This window comes from Ursus americanus, chromosome 31 (assembly GCF_024610735.1).
Source record: "Ursus americanus isolate L20-20 chromosome 31, mUrsAme1.1.p, whole genome shotgun sequence".
Lineage (NCBI taxonomy): Eukaryota > Metazoa > Chordata > Mammalia > Carnivora > Ursidae > Ursus > Ursus americanus.
Genome location: NC_142157.1, coordinates 22039488 through 22057198, shown reverse-complemented (window position 1 = coordinate 22057198; position 17711 = coordinate 22039488). Strand labels below are relative to the sequence as shown.

Genomic DNA, 17711 nt, shown 5'->3' with positions numbered 1-17711 from the left:
TGTACCCTGAAGAGGCACTGTCTGATTGATGGGCTGAAAGAAAGCAACTGCAGATGTTTGAACGTGGTCCACGAATGGGACTGTTCTTTCATTTTTAAAATCCTTTCTTAAATAAATAAATAAAAATAAAATCCTTTCTTGATGCATAGAATGGCATGTCTCAGAGAAGGAGCAAGATTTTTTTTTTTGACTAAACAGGCCAGTGTCCTCAAAATAATCCTCTCAATGGTTACAAGTTATCTATTCTATTTTTTCAAAAATGGAATTAGAATCCAAAATGATGCTCAATAATATGTGATATGATATAATAAGTAACCTTTAATTTAAAATGGCAATTTAAGTGCCAAAATTATTTCGCTCCTTATTTAAGTGTCTCCTACCAGTACAGTATATCACAGGTAACCTCTCTACTGATGAAAAATTCTCATGTCACTTATCCTGTGCTTTTCACTAACTACTTCTCGAAAAACACATTATTGTTGTTTAATTTAATCTAAGACCACACTGAATTTGGCAGGATTCTACTATTAAGTCCATAACCACAGTCCATATTCAAAGTCTTACAGTTCAATTAGGAACATACAAGTGATTTTACATACCAACCACTAAGTTCCTAAAAACTTCCAAAAGCATTTTTTTGGAAGTAGATGGTAAGGTGGACTGGGGTAGGGCTATGGTATACAGGGAAAGGAAGGCTTCATGGTGATGGGGATTTCTGCTGGAAGAAAGAATGTTAGTATTTCTCTGGAAGACTCTAAATGTGTCTAATTCAAAAGAAGATACATTTACTGTTCCCTGAAAATAAACATTCCACAAATTAATGCACCAGTAGCATAGGCATATCTTTCTCATAATGTTAAGCAGGGCTCTAGAATCATTCTCAAGAAAATTTTAATGCCATTTATAACCCAAACTATGACTAAACAGAGGAAATTTGGAAACAGACTTCCTAAAGTTCCCACCATGTTCTCTAACAGTTGCTTGGACACACATGCTGTTAGTTGTCCATTCTATTAGTAACTGTGCTTCCTTCCTGCAGACTCATTCACACTAAAACAATACACTATAAAAAAAAAAAAAAGGATTTACATAAAAGACAGCTGGAGCCGGTTGCCAGGGGAACTGACAATGTTCCAGACACACTCCACATTAGAGGGGTAAACTTCCGGGTAGCCAGGGCTGTTGAAGATGCCTTCAGCCATGTGGAAGGTTCCACCACAAGCTGGAAGAAAAGAGAAACAAAGTGAGTGTCAGAGCAGAGATCGAATGCAAGATACCGTAAGATGAAGGAGAAAGAACACGAGAGGAGCTGTTAGCAGCATCAAAGGATATCCTATTTCCTATTCCAATAAAAAAAAAAAAAATCCATGTCATATATCATAAGGAAAAGATTCTGAAGACTGAAAACTGTAAGCCACAGGACATGGTAGATCAGAAGGAACCTCGGCAGTTTCTCTTCCAAAGCCTTTTCTCACTGTGAACTGTAACTTTATGTAATAAAAGACATATTTTAATCCCAAAACCGCTCAGTATTTCTGCCCAGGATGATTTTCAACACTGGCCTTGAACAGAAGGCAGTATTCCAGCTTTTCCCTCTCAAGAGAACACTGAAATGCACACACAAATCTTTTAGGTGTCTTGTGCTTTTAACTGCTAATGACAAGAAAGCCGGCAGCTGACCAAGAGCACACCCCTGGCTGGCCAAGCCAGCACTGGGTGGCTCCTCTATCCCCTCCTGCCTACATGCCACCATCCATCCTGCCATCAGTGACAACACCCGGACCCGCCTGAGCCCAGTGGGGAGCCCAGGGAGATGGGAGAATAGCAGCTGTCCGTTCATAAGAGATGCCAATGGACACTGTCAGTCAGGGGTTGCCTTAACAGACGTGCCATGAAGAAGACCACTGATTGTTCCAAGGTCATCCCAACCAATTCTCCCTCTTCCCAGAGCTCACTGTTAGCAGCATGAGTCACAGTAGCCAAGGTATGGAAATACCCCAAGCGTCCGTCAGTAGATGAAGGGACAAGGAAGATGTGGTACACCGTTGACTACTATTAGAATTTATAACAAGCAGGTGAATCTAAATTGGAACACAGTAAGGTTAGTCACAGAGGTGATCTCAGGAAACTAGCTCCCGATTCTGAAGGTAGAACAGTCCCAAATAACCAACCAAGGATGTCTACCACGTTTCCCTTAACCTAGTAGCGCCATTTGCTACCTTATCTTACCTGACGATGAAGCAGCAAACGTAGCATGGAAACCTTCGGAATTCAATGTGGAATCAGAGACGAACCTCAGCGTCAGAGCACTGCTGAAGGAAGTGATGGGATGGGGCATGGAGGTGCCACAGTAGCGGCCTGAAAGAGATCAGGACAAGCAGAAGGAGCGTGACATGGCACAGGCTGTTACTTCCAGTAACCACAAGAGAACAAAGCAAAAAGAAGAGACCACTATTTGGAGACTTTAAATCAGGGTTGGTGTTTGAGACAATGCCTGAGAATTTAATATAAACAATAAATACATGCATAGGAGAGATGATTTATAAACATGTTGAAGAGCATTAGAGGGAGATGAGAAAAATGTAGTTTCGTGGCTCCTAATGTAACTAACGTTAAAATCTCCAGCACAGTAGGGTCCCAAAATGCACTAACACTTAAAAGCAATGTATTACAGCCAAAAAAAGAAAAAAAGAAAAAAAATGTGGATGTTGGAGCCAGAATACATGGGTTCAACTCCTAGCTCAGCCACTTGCTAGCTGCATGACCTGAGACAAGTCAAAAGACAAAGTGCTCTGTGCCTCAGTTTCCCCACTTGAGAAAAGAGACTATCAATAATAATGAAACCTCTATCACAAGGATATGAGGATTAACGGGGCGGGGGGGGGGGGAAGAGGGTTACTACTTATAAAGTTCTTAGAAGAGTACCCAGCACAAGTTAAGTGCTAAGTAAGTGTTTGTTAAATAACATACCCTCATTGTTGGTCAAGAGCTCACAGATAAATACGCCCAGCCATACAACCAGGAGTGCATAGAGCAGAAAGTACTCAAGTGCCCACTATCGTCTCAGGCACTGTGTTGGGCACTAGGAATAAAGTAACGAGCAAAGCAAAGTCCCTCCTTGGATGGAGCTTGTGCAGGATAAGAAACTTGCACGACAAAGTTCAAATATGAGTCACTCATGATAAAGTTTCAAAAAGCTGAGATCATTTTACTTGAAGATATTTCAGCAAGTAGATAGCAGCAATCTTTCATTTTACTGGGATGCTTTACAATCAGAATTCCAGTGTGTGTGTGGGGGGGGGCTTTGTTTTTTGCTTTGTTAATTTATTTATTATTTCATCCATCCATTCATTCATTCATGCATTCATTCATTCCTCTATTGCTTCCACTGAAGACAAAACCAGAAGAAACCCTCGATCTGAAAATAACAACTGGTCATATAGTAATGAGAAATTTCTCACAGAATGCTATTGAATGCTAGAATGGACAGCATTTCACTGCTTTCTGAAGCAATTGCAACTTTTAAATTAAAAGACAAATACATAAACCGTCCACGTCCTTGAAGATGAACAAGCTGTGTTTCTTGAGCCCCACATTACATCCTGCTTTCCTACCCTCTACTTATTTGTACTTGTCTTATGCTGCCCTTGGTCTCTACTGGAAATGTTCTAACCTTGAATGACACCATATGCACATGTCAATCAATAAATACAACCCAGTCAGGGCCGCAGATGCAAAGGAGCGAGCGCCACGTACCTCGGAGGGGTGCATCATCATGATCGCCATCCAAGACTTCTATAAAGTCTCGTGTGCACGTGGTGCTGCTTTCGAGTCCAAAGTGGTCAAAGGAGAGGGTAATGTGGTTGACTGTAGGAAAAGGAGAGGAGACTAGTAAAGTACTGGCAAACAAAACATCCAGGGAGAGAGATTCTACCTCTGATCATTTACTGTGCGGGTTCTCCAGCAGGGAGGCATCGCCTTTGGTTCCTCTGAAGAGTGACAGAATCAATGTTTTTTGAAAATGCCTGTATGGTTTGAAATGCTGATAGTGGTAAATAAGAGGGCCCTTGGGTATGTTCCTTCCATGGAGACCATGGGGAGTGTCTTGTTGGAATATATGGTCTTTACACCTCTTATACCAGCCATTGCTGGGTTCTTCTCGGAAGCATTTTTCTCCATAGATTAGTTCGCTGACTTGTAAATGAGACACTCTTAGCTCCCAGGCATGCAGAGCCTGGCTCTCTTCATTTCACTTGAGGGCCAGAGCCAGGGCCTAGAGGTTTGGAGTCATTTATGAAGAAAGCTTTGAATTCCTTGCAAGTGCCTGGGAGCATTTTTCTTTTGCTGTTCTTCCAGGGTCCCTAATCTTCAGAATAGGATCTTTTCCTATTAATGTCTTTGAACCAGTGAGATCTTTCATCTAAATGCTTTACGACTCATTAGAAATTATCCTTACATGCAAAACTGCTCAGCTCAAGGCAGGGGGCTTCTTTATCGAAGGCTTAGTTTCTGGCTGGCTGGCAACTTTCTTTGGCTAAGGATTACTTCACCAACCCCCAGATCATATGCATGTCAATAAAGACATTCTTTTGTTAACTTTCAACATCCCTAGGAGAAGTGGTAGGGAATATTTCAGTCAAATTCTTCATTTTTTTAGATTAGCTAATGGGGCCTCATTAGCGTAAGCGATTTGCTTATTGTCACAAAGGTCGTTGTAATTATAGAGCAGAGTAAAGAACTTAACGCCTTTCCTACATGATGACTGAAATCATAACTTTTTCCTGAAAAACTCAAGGAAACGCAAGACTCCTCTGAAACAGGATTCATATGGCCCCAGGGTCACCCTCTTTGCCAGGCCTCATTTTCTCTGTCTCTAAAGTGTGGACAGTAACACTTACAACCACGTTGTTACCAGGTCAAAAAATAAGATTCTATAATTTTTAAAAGAAAATAATGTAAGCACTTATGAAATGTTTCTTCCAGGCCTGTGCTAGAACTTTTTGTAATACGCGCATTGCACCAGAGACCAGGTTTTACAATTAACTTCCGCTCTGACCAAAGATCAATACACTCATGGCATTGCATTCCCAAACTATGAGTTATTAATTTTTTCAGTCTGTGGTTCTTATTATTCATTTGGTCATTTAGCAACTGTCCTGAATGTCTAGTACACTCAAGTCACAAGTGTCAAAAACTATTTATCAATTATTTTTGTTTACCCCCAATTTCGCATGCCTGTCAATACAGCAAGGTTATAGGGGTCTTTTTTCCCCTTTGTTAGGCCTTGAACCATCAGGTTTTTTTAAATGAAGAATAAACAGTAAAAATTACTTTTCTATCAGATTAGGAAATGCTTGTTCTCGTGCACATCGGGAATGGGGACTTCCATAAAAAGAAGAGGAAGGCCATCAATTGTTACCACCAAGGAGATAAGAGCATTAGTCATAGGCGGACTTTCCCACAGACACCATCCATCCCGGATTCCTTTTCTTTTTTATTTTTGTTACTTACAGGGAGGTTGAGCTTGAATTATCCAGCTGCAGTTCTGATTGTTTGGATACTTGGCGGGGAACAATGGGGAGGATATAGTATCAAATGAGTTGGTGAGGATGTAGCTTCCACAGGCTGCGAAATGCACAAACACACACACGTCATGTACTTTTGATTTCTACAGACTGTACAAAACAATGATTTGATGAGTAAAAACGTAAATGATTTTCTCCTATTTTTGAAATGCATGCCAAGGAAGTACTCCGCCAAGGAAGCTGCACATAAACCATGAGAAAGTCGAAATGCACTGCACGTTTATAACAATATTCTTCAATTGCAGGAAGTGGGGAGTGGCAGAGAACAACAGATTAAATGGCTATGAATTGCCTGAATCATTCACACGAAACTGTATCATTGATTCACTTATTCTGCCCACTCCTAAATTTTAGGTATAGGGATAACCTCCTTATGAGCAACTTCTTTTTTTTTTTTTTAGGAAAATAGTCAATTGAACAAGACTGCATAAGGATGGCTATGTATTATCAGAGAACCACAAAGCTTTGTGGCAGCGCAGAAAGGAGAGTCTATGGCCGGCTGGAGAGAATAAGGGGTGTCTCATGGATGGGATAGTAGCTGAAGGAGAAACTGGGGCTGGGGCAGAGTAGTCCAGAGAGCGAGCAGCCTGAGCTAAGACACAGAGGAGGGTCAGGCCTGCAACTACACAGACTTGGCTGAAGTGTGGCACTCTTTGAGGCTGTTGGAAGTGATGCTGGAAAAAAGACTGGGGCAGGTTCCAGGCCCTTAGGTAACATCTGAAGGAACTGGGGCTCCATTCCCTAGGCAGTGCAGAGCCAGGACAGATCAATGGAGGGCTCAAGGGCATGACCACAGTGGGGTTTTTGTGAGCTGACTCTGGAGGAAGATGGGGAAAGGGTGGATGAGTCGGAGAAGGCTTTATAATAATCCAGTGGAGACCCACTGGGGACATTGTTTACTATGAAGCAACCCATAAGTAACTAATTAAATGAAAAATGAAATGTGTTCAGAAAGTATTCTTTTCTTTGGAGAGTGACTAATTTATGCATTCTGTCTTGTTCCAAAGTCTACAATGCATCTTTGGGACACTTCGATCCAGAAACCAATTCTAGACAGGGGTCTTTACTACAGGATACAAGCAAACCCCAAACAGACTAAGTGACTAAATGGCCCACACTTCTTTGAAATAACAAGGACCAGCTGAGTAAAACTCAGAGGCACACTGAAGCCGATCAACAACTCCTCCCGCTCTGGGTTCCATCTCTGACAGCAGGATAAAGGGTCAGTCTCTAAGAATAGCCAGATGAAAGGCGATGGGTGAAAAGGTAGAGTAGGATGAACTGAGAAAGTAGTGATTTAAGAATGAAAACAATGGGGGCGCCTGGGTGGCACAGCAGTTAAGCGTCTGCCTTTGGCTCAGGGCGTGATCCCGGCGTTATGGGATCGAGCCCCACATCAGGCTCCTCCACTAGGAGCCTGCTTCTTCCTCTCCCACTCCCCCTGCTTGTGTTCCCTCTCTCGCTGGCTCTCTCTATCTCTGTCAAATAAATAAAATCTTAAAAAAAAAAAAAAGAAAACAATGGAAAACAACACTGATTCCTCAGGCAGACAATGGCAGGATTCAGAAATGAAGGCTTCCTGAGGGCTAGAATCTGACTCTATATTACAAGCAAGTCTTGTCATTGATGATGGAGTATCTCCTCCCAGCATAAAATCTTGGATAAATGCTAGATAGTTTATCTATGAATGAATGAATTTGGACACTTTTTTACAGTGACTCTAGTATTAACAATACTTTGAAGTATTCTTCTAAAAGCTTGCTTGAGAGATACACAGATCCAAAGGAAGTTAGCATCATCTGTTAGACAAGAGTAAATTTAAAGGATGAACAGCTGGAATAATTGCAAATGATAGTTCCTTTGTTCTATTTAAATTGTCATCTGTCAAGTAGAAAGCTGGACCAATTTCTGAGGCCTGGCCTCATTTCACTGTAGTACCAAGAAGGACCTTCAGAACAGATGGCTGGTGCCTCAAGGAGACACACAGATACACGAGGCACTTGCCTTGCCTGAAGTGAGCTCGGAAGCCCCTGCTCTGTCTGGAAGGGCCAGACTGAAATCGCAAAAAGAGGCTGTTTCCTGAAGAGGTGATGGGGTTAGCCAGCTGCTGTCTTCCACACACACGGGAAAGGCGGGTAGTTGTGGCGCTTAAACCATCATATGCCTACAAAGAAAGACAACAGGGAAAATAGTAATTCAGAACTTCAGATTTACATCTATGAGGCCCATAGTCCATGGGCTATCTACACATTGGTGAGCTAGTGGAAAACAACACATTCACTGGATCGTTATGTCACCATTACATCCCTGAATTGATTGATTGATTCGTTCATTCATTCGTTTATGATTTTATTTATTTTTTGAGAGAGACAGAGTGAGTGTATATACACACACACATACACACACACACATGAGCGGGGGGTGGGGGGGCAGAGGGAGAGAATCTTCAAGCCACCCAGGCACCCCATCCCCGGATATTTTTATAAATGCTATCACTTTCACAGCCCTCCTTCCTCCCCTGACCCCGATGCCTCACATCAAGGGCCATCCCCACAACATGAAATGTTTGATGCAAGAATGAATATAGGAACAAATAGTTGAGAAATAAGGAGGAGTAACCATTTGTTTTCAGAAACCCAACATTTGCTGGAACTTTTGGCTTTTCATAGGGTAGTGGTCAAGAAGGAAGAGGAATGGCAGAATTCTTTCAAATGATATAGTGATGTGAGCCTAACTTAGAAAATTATCTAATAAAAAAAGTATTAGGCTCTATGTCTGCCCAGTGCTATGTTGGGACTTAGCTGACCCTCCATAGGTACTAATGGAATAGAGTTGACATTACATGTACCCAAATCACTGTACTCGTTTGTGAAATTGAAGCTTGCTGATTTCCTCAGAACTCAGTGTGTCTGCTGTGAAGTTTTTGACACTCTTATGTGTAAATGCGGGGAGTGAGTTCCTTTTCTTTGGATGATAATAATAATGTCAACCATTCATTAAGTGCTTACATCTGCCAGAAACCGGTTTAGCCCTTCATATACACGATCCCATTTTCTCCTCCCCAAATGCCTTCCATTTTTAAGAAGAAGACAACTGCCACATAAAGAGCAAATTGTGTGGCCGACTTAACACAATTCTTAAGAGGGAGCAGGTCACGTTGAACCAGACAGCTAGATCCTAAAGTCCAGAACTGAAACTCTCATATTGTCTAACACAAGGTATCAATTAAGCAAGATAGATGCATCAACTGCTAACCACCAGAGTGGGATTAAATTATGAGGTTAGAATATGGCTGTTTCATTCAAGATAAATTGTCATTTATATTTCATAAGAAAGTCGTGGGAAAAAATAGAAAGTTCAGGGATTTGATACAAGGACGTTTCACACAAATTACTTTCAAATATCTAGAGATGATTATAATCAGTGTTCTCTTTAGCACATAAGTATGATTGGGAGGCAATGCTCAGTATAGTTCATATAAGCACATGAATCAAACATCAATAAGATGTTTAACTATCTACCAAGGGGCCAAAGCTTTCACAATAATGAATTTTAAAGAAATGTGGTTCTGAAACATCACTTCTCTCTTGTTTTGTTTTATTTAATGCTCAAACTTTAAATCTATATAACCAATAAATAAAACTTTAAAACTGATTTTTATTCTAATTAAAAAATTGATTCAAAACTCTGGGGCACCTGGTGGCTCAGTCGGTTAAGTGTCTGACTCTTGATCTCAGCTCAGGTCTTGACTTCAGTGTTGTGAGTTCAAGCCCCACACTGGTAGCTGGGCATTGAGCCTACTTAAAAAAATTTTATTTAAAACTCAATTACATTTTCATAACCAAGTCAAATTATAGTTTCCAATCTGGTATGACTGCTTCTTTTGAACACGTTGAACACCATCAATAGTACTCAAAACAACACATAAGTCATCATTACAAAACCTCTTACTACATTTATACTTCGACTTACTCTCAAATGTTACCACTTGGTTTAATCCAAGACTTTATTATTTCTATTCTTGGCTTTATACTTTCCTAAGGTTATATAGATATAACATCCTAAGATTGCAGTAATGTTATATTAATACTGTCTTGCTTTAAATACCTTCTAGAATGCCTCAGGAGTCTGAAGAATATACCAATTCACTCTTGGTCAGGACTACCTGCATAAATCTATTTGCTTCTCTCGTGGTGATTTGCTTGTTTACCACAGCATGTCTTATACTCTAGTGGAACACTGGGGTTCTGTGAGGTTTATAGACTCCCCCGCCAAAAAAACACCACCAACAGAAACAACACACACTCTGAGGATTTTTACAAGTCCATTTACTTACAAAAAGCAAGACTCTTCTAGTCCCCTTTATTCCTCCCCAAATTCAGAGACCTAGTGAGTAAGCAGGTATTGTTCCTTCCTTTTATAAATGGCTGGCAAAACAGTCAGGTAGAAAGGCTAGAAGGTTCACAGAGTCATATGAATGAGACATTGCCCTGGGGATTCTTCCAACGGGTACATCTTCCAGGGGGTCTCCTAGCTCCACCCCCCAACCCCAACCCTGGAATCAAAGGGCTTTGGTTGCCTTTCATATGCCTGGGGCATTGTTTTGCAGGAAACGGATCTGAGGCAGAAGGTTTCCAAATGTCCCTGAATCAAAATTATATACCAGTGACACCCCACCTTTGATTAGCATGTCGTAATTTTATAAGCACCATTACAAACATCCTAACCTAGTCCTCAACACCACGTGATTTTTTTTTTTTTAATGAAGAAAGCGAGACTTAACGAGTGTGCTAGCTATTAAATGTGTTGCCTCATCCAATATAAGCTAGTAACTCATCCAAGATCATACAGATAGTAAGGAGTAGAGTCAGGAACTTATTTCTTCTCTCCCCAAATTCTATGTTATATTGCGTCACTTCTCTTTAAAATGCTCGTGATAGTTATTAAGTTATATATACTTGTCACTTTACGAAAGTACAAGACCTCAGATTTTCGAAGAAACATTTGATTTTTTTGAACAATTTGGAATAGCAATTCTTTTGAGACTGTTCCTAACACTTGTAATACCAAATACATTTAAATTTTAATTAAAAAAATTATAAGAAAAAAACTGCAAGGGAGAAAATATGAGAAACCTTGCTCCCATTTATTTAAAATTCTAAAGTCATAAAAATTATCAATATATATTTTCTTTTACTTCCATTTAGTGCCCAAGGCAGAACTAGTAAATTATATTACTATTGGCTACACATACAACGTAGTTGCATAATTTATAGATTTATATAATTCTTATTTGAGTCTACCGCCAAAAGGTTTCTAGGCCTAAGAACTGGTTTTCTGATCTGTTGCTCCAGTGGTGAAAGTCAGAGAAATATACAAAAACAAAACCCCCCCAAACTGTACATTCTATTAACTGTTTTGTAGATGACACTGGCAAAATTTTGAAGTTGAATCCACAAAAGAGAAAGTGGCCACCATCCCTGAAATTTCCAACTACAGGGGCTCTAAAAACAAAGGCATATCTAGTTAAGTGGTAATTCCTACAAGAAGTTAATCAGTCTCTTTATAAAGTATCGAGTTTTGTCAAATTTCTAGACACCAACACACACATTCAAAATACCTAAACTTGGGGCACCTGGCACAGTCAGTTAAGTGACCAACCCTTGGTTTTGGCTCAGGTCTTGATCACAGGGTCATTATAAGAAATGTGTTGGGCTCTGTGCTCAGTGGGAAGTCTGCTTGAATATTCTCTCCTGCTGCCCCCTCCCCACTCCCTCTCTCTAAAATAAATAAATCTTTTTAAAAAAAATACCTTAAACATATTTATCACATGAAAATAGGAGACTTGTTAAAAGCGTAGAACCGGACACATAACAGAAAGTAAATGTTTGATGTATGGATGAGTAAATGAATTTCATATATAAGAGTATATGGCCTCTAAGAACAGAGGACTAGGAATGAGGGAAAGCCCAGAGTTAAGAAATAACTCTCATCTCTCTCATGGGTTGGAATGTATAAACACATAGCAGGCATGACCGTGGGTAAAAGAGGCTATTCACAGTGGGAAAGAGGTCAATTGGGGCTGCTTTCTGGGCAGGCTTTTTACATTCTGGGCCCAAATGGCAGGGGAGGAGTATCTGATTACAGGGCATGGGCCACACCACACGCACAGCTCCCCAGTGCCCTTCTCACTGCCAGCCTTTTGCCAGAACAGCAACGTGGGCAGAGGACTCAGACCTGTCCCCCAAGCCCACAGTATTCAGGACACATGACATTATGGTGCTATTGGGAGCCCTCCATACTCTATGCTCTACCCAGAATTTAGAACTGAGCCAAACATTTATGAATTTTAATTGTTGATGCTTTAATATCTTAAGGAGATTTGGGGAATATCAACCCTTTTTCAAAGGTAACATGTGCCAACTCCAGCATAAAGTGACATTGGGCTGGGGAGCCGTTCAGATACGAGACTAGCATCCTTTTATGATGCCATGTATAGAGGCCTGGGGTCAGAGTCCTAAGCACTGGTAATTTGAGAAAATAAAGGGAACTTTTGCCTTCCCAGATACTTACTGATGATGGAAATATGTGTGACTGACAGGAGTAGATAACTCATACTGTTCATCAGAATTAAATGAGTGCAAAGGTACAAAGTAATTACACTGCTTCCTGGCACAGAGTAAGTACTTGAGAGATATTAGTCTCTATTATGAAAGTGAGACAAAGAGGAAGCTAAACTGCTGTTTAAGAAATGAATAAAAGTAGGAAGCTATGGAAGCAAAAACAAAGAAAGGTCCAAGGGTGGGAGTTTGTCCAGCAATATGGATGAGGTTGGAGCCCGGGAGGGGCACAGAACCCCTGGATATTACCCAATGGGGACTGTGGGGGTGGGAGGTGGGGGCAACTTCTGATCTTGCTCCCAGTGATTCATGCCCTTGTGTAATCAATCACCTCCCTTTCCCCGAATGTGAGCTGGACCTAATGACTTGCTTCTAATAAACACATAAGGGCCAAAGAGATGGGATGTCACTTCCATGATTAGGTTACGAAAGATCGACTCTTCCATCTCGTCAGCTCTCTCTCTTGCTGGCCCTCTCTGAGGCAAGCTGCTGTGCTGTGAGACACCCAGAAGAGAGGCCCGCCTGGCGAGGAGCTGAGCGACGCCTCCAGCCCATTGTCTGCCATCCACCAAATCCACTGAATCCTGCCGACAACCACGTGCGTGAGCTCGGAAAGAGCCAGGTAAGCAGCACCCGCATTCCTAACTCACAGAAAGTAGCAACGCTGTTGTTTTAAGGCTTAGGTTTTGGGGAAATTTGTTATGCAGCAATAGATAACTAATGCAGGAGGTGTAAAATGAAGGAGTGAGGAAGGAATGAACAATGGAGTCTTCAGGATAAGGATGTCTAATATCACATCAGAACTTCGTTGCTATGCTGCCCTTTGCAGTAATCACCTGTCAGTCTCGAAATATTTAGTCGAAGTCTACCACACAAAAGAACCTCAAGTTTGTGGTATTTTGGATAAAGAAAGAAAAAAAATTGTAAATTCCAACATTCTCTTAACAAGGGAGAGAGAAATAGAGGGAAGGGCCACAAGAAACAAGAGAGAGGGCTTGAAATGTGAACAGTGGCAAGAGATGGCCATTGGGGTGACCTCCTCCCTTCTCTCCTCCCTTCTCTACACAGAAAATATTATGGAGAATAATGGGCTTCTAGACCTCTGAGTCTCCTTTTCCACACCTGGAGTGATCAACCACTGAAAACTACCAAAAGGAGCAAAAACTACTCATGAACTTAGTGACTTGGAGGTCACTGGAGGGTTAGTCAGGGCGTGATGATGGGCAGACACTAACTGAGTGGGCTGAGCTGTGTGTGCAAAGGGGAGAAATGAAGACAGAGTGACACCTTCACTTCCCGTTTAATAATTGGTTCTCCCAGGGATGGAGGGAGACGTCACTGAAGTAATATGTGCTGCCTGGCACATAAGAAACACTCAGGGAATCCAGTTACCCGTAGGGGGAATCCCACCATTTTCTTTCTTTGTTTCCTCCTCAGTTCTTTGGAAAGCAAGGCTATCACAAATTGTTCAAGAATTTATAGGATCCATTCACGTACCAGTTGAGTCAGCGATAACAAAGTACCCAGCCTAGTTTAGGAAAGGCAGTGATTTTAAATCTATGTTCCTCCCCAACTTCCCCAGGTCATGACCTCAGGGTCATGGGGTTAAGCCCTGCATGGGGCTCTGTGCTCAGTGCACAGTGCACAGTCTGCTTGGGACTCTCTCTCCTTCTCCCTCTGCCCGCTGCCCCCTTTAATAAAAAATTAAAAAAATTTTTAATGGGTGTTGATACCCATGGTTAGCTCTAACCACACTGTTCATGTTCTTTCAGTCGCATGACCTTTGTTGACAAGCTATGCACAGATTCTGACCCATCTGACATTTTCCATCGGAACAAGTAAGGCCCAGTGGGCGGCACACTAATCTTAGATTCAGAACACGTGGGAAGCACAGAAACCTCATGGTCAGAACACCTGGAAGCATTCTGTTCTTAGAGTCTGGACACCTGGACATGAGACCTGGGTCGACCTCTGGTATTTGTTTTCTTGCCAAGGCACTTTAGAAGCTTCTGGTTATCATTTCATCATCTTAAAAATGGAAGTAGAGAATTCTTACCTGCCTCATCATTATAAAGATCAAATAAGACAATGTGCTGAAAGTTTAGCGGAAATTATATAGTAGGAACGCAAAAGTGAGTTTCTCCAATTCATTACAGGAATTCTCATACATACATTTTGAGTGGAATTTGGCAACGTAGGGTAAATGTAAAAGTTAGTACTTTAACTTCAACGTGTCTCCCCTAGGGAAACTCTTGCATTATTGCATTCAGAAATTTGTGTAAGAATATCCATTGGTGGAAGTGTTACAACAGCCAAATACTGGAAGCAATGTGAATGTACATTAATGGTAGAATGGGTATGTGATTTGTGGTATACTCATGAAATGGAATATCGTATGGTGGCCAAAAGAATGCATTAGGTCTGGATGCATTACAACATAGATAAATGTTAAAAATGGAACTTTTTTGCAGAGAGCAAATGGAAGGATATTGTATTGTGTGGTATTATTTACATAAACCTTTAAAACATGCAAAATAATATTGTATACTGTATATGAAAAAGAATAAAAAAACGAAAAAGCATAAAAATAGCCATGGGAATAATAAACCCAAATTCTCATACATGGTTTCCTCCAAGATAAGAATAGGGAATAGTATCAGTGGGTGGGCTACCCATGAAACTTCACTGTCTCTTGAGTAATTCATTTCTTTGGGGAAAAAAAGAACTTGAAGCAGATACGGCAAAATATTACAACTTGGCAAGCCTGGACAGTAAAATAATTTTGTTCATTATATACATGCATTATACAGTCTATTCTATATACTCGAAATATTTCATAACAGAGTGTTCAGTTAAAAAAAGATCATTTATATCAAGGAAATAATAGGATATGTAGAGTAAGATTCACATATAAATATGCTCTTCATAGCTTTATTATAATAAAAAAAGTAGTAACCAAAGTGGTCAATAAGCTAGTGGTTAAATGAGGTCAAGTATATCCATATAATTGATCATCTACCCAAAGAAACTATTTTTAAGGAGAAACATATTAAATAATGGTAAGTGAAAAAAGTAGCTTACAAAATCAGGTGTGGTATTACCTTAACTATCGATGTTTACATGTGTGTAAGTGTGCATGTGTGTTTGGATAGGTATGTTTGTGTAGGAAATAAGCCAAAATGTTTAACAGTTTGCCCTTAAATTGCAATATTATGAATGGCATTAAATTTTTTTTCTTCTTTTCTGTATTTCAGAAATTTAATATGAGGAGCATGTAAAACCTTTAAATACCATATATATTTAAAATATTTAAGTGTGTGCCAGTCACACACGTAAATAAATGATTCCATACAAAGACAAGAAAATATGTTATTCCTCTGACAGTACCATAGTATCTAAGCCAGATGGGTACTAATGCCACTTAATCTGGCCTTTTGCTGCCTGACAGGAATGTAGTTAAACAGATATGGGTTCTGTTTTAAGATCTGCAAGACATTTGTCAGTTGGCTAATATCTCCAACTGTACCGCAGACCGCCTTCCAGGCTCTAGGCTTATCTATCCCATGGCATTCCAGACATCACTGCTTGGATGGCCCCATGAACCTTGAATGTCAATGTCTCAGACTGAAGTCATCTTCCCTCCCCGAATTCCTCCTTCACCCTCATTTCTTGCCTCAGACCTCTCCCATATCCCCCAAATCCAATGGATCTTTATGTTCTGTCAATTCTCTTTCCAAGGTCTCTCCTGGGTCCCTCCCACCACTCTCCCCACGGGGCCTCTTTTGGGTGTGGGACCTCATCACCTCTCACCCTGGTCACCATGGCAGCCTGAAGTTTTCCCTGCCTACACTTGTGTCTCCTCTAACGCGGGTTCCGAACAATCACCACTGCATTGCACTCTTTATAAAATGTAAAATGTGATACAAGAAAGCCGAGGTTCCCCATCCCATAAAATATTGCACCAGATAAAGACAAGCAACCACTGATGCTTTGCTTAGAATGAAAGAACAAGTGTCCAAACTGAATGCAGCACACAGCACCGAGCCCGAAGCCCCCTGCCCGCTGATCTGATTGGCACTCTGGCCGACTGAGTGACTCGTGATCGCCTCTCTGAAATCATCAGTACTCACAGCCCGAAGCATATGACTGAGGGGGGAAAATGAACATCACTTCCTCAGTAATGTTTGCATTTTCCTTTCCAGAAACTAGAATCTATTCCCTCAGATCATGTTGGAGAATAGGAAGTAGGAAAACATTTCTACTGCCTCTCTTCTTTTCTGGCTTTACGAAGTGGCATCTCACTCAGGGAGGAAATAAACCAACTAAATGTGTGGGTTAAAACCTATTACAAGCTGGAGTAAGAGGAAACGATTTTAATTCAAAAGCAAAACACACAGCATGTTTTATAATCCCCAAAGTAAGGCAGTGCTTGGCCCGAGCTTCAGAGTTGAGCTTTCCACACCAACAAATCGTGAATATATACGAATAGATATGTGTGTATGACTGTGCTCTTGCTTGCATTTTCTGCTCTACTACTTTTTTCCTTCTGGACTCATTTGTGAAATCTTCTGGAAGGTATTAAAATAACACACTCACGAGGTGATACAATTCACTGAGATGATGGAGTGGAGAATGTGTGAAAAAAAACTACAGTAGACACTAAGATTTTAAAGAGCATTCACGTAAGATAAAATGAGTCTCTTCATAACTAACGAGGACAGTTAGCAATGAACTTTGGAGTACGGATGCAGTTCTGTGTACCTACGGTTCAGTTTTTTAAAAGATAAGACCTTTAGAATAGAAGCAGTAGTAGTAGTAATAGAAAAATGAGAAGCAGCAATTATCATTTATCTGTACCAGACACTGTGCTAAATGCTTTACATTTCAAAAATTCAATTCTTCTTCCAATTCCATTTTACAATTGGTAAAATTGAGACTCAGAAAAGTGAACTTGTTCAAAGTCACACACTAGACAGTGAAGCGCTGGTATATGAATCCTGGCCGTGGGACATCTGAGCAATTATCACGAAACCAACCGAAAAGATAAAATCCAATTTTATTCATTGAGGATGGAATATTGAGAGATCGTGATTCTCTGAAGCTAAGCGGTATGTCTGTGATCTCCGAGAAAGATAACCATGGGAGCTCAGAAAATAGAATGGAGAGGTCTCATTTATGTAGGCCTGCAATGGAGCACCCTCAGTGGCATTTGAGAAAGTCTTCTTTGGGGCCCCCATGGAATTCAGAGCAGTTAGCACCTGTCATGCACTCCATCCCACTGAACATGCATGGGATTCCCAGCATGGCTAATTCAGCAGACTATGTAACGAAGGGCACAGTGTCCAGGCTCAATAAATAAGCCTAAAATTTATATCCCTGATTCCTAAACTTGGTTTTCTTCTTTGATTCAGATATAAATCCACGTCCTGTCCTTTTCTGGTCTAAAAAACCACAACCTGTCCGGTCTAGCATGGCCTCTTCTCTCACGTGGGCCTGGCTTAAATTT

The 17711-nt window shown here is 40.8% G+C and overlaps 1 protein-coding gene across 1 annotated transcript in view; it reads right to left on the bottom strand.

Moving 5' to 3' along the window:
• The window catches only part of CUBN (cubilin), a 257006-nt gene that overhangs the window by 112712 nt on the left and 126583 nt on the right, over positions 1–17711 (bottom strand). The window contains exons 32-36 of the mRNA XM_045787715.2: positions 7590–7749; positions 5512–5625; positions 3757–3867; positions 2230–2358; positions 1090–1222 (exon numbers count right to left, since the gene is read on the bottom strand). Of these exons, the coding sequence (XP_045643671.2) occupies positions 1090–1222; positions 2230–2358; positions 3757–3867; positions 5512–5625; positions 7590–7749 (647 nt within the window). The remainder of the gene's footprint in view (positions 1–1089; positions 1223–2229; positions 2359–3756; positions 3868–5511; positions 5626–7589; positions 7750–17711) is intronic.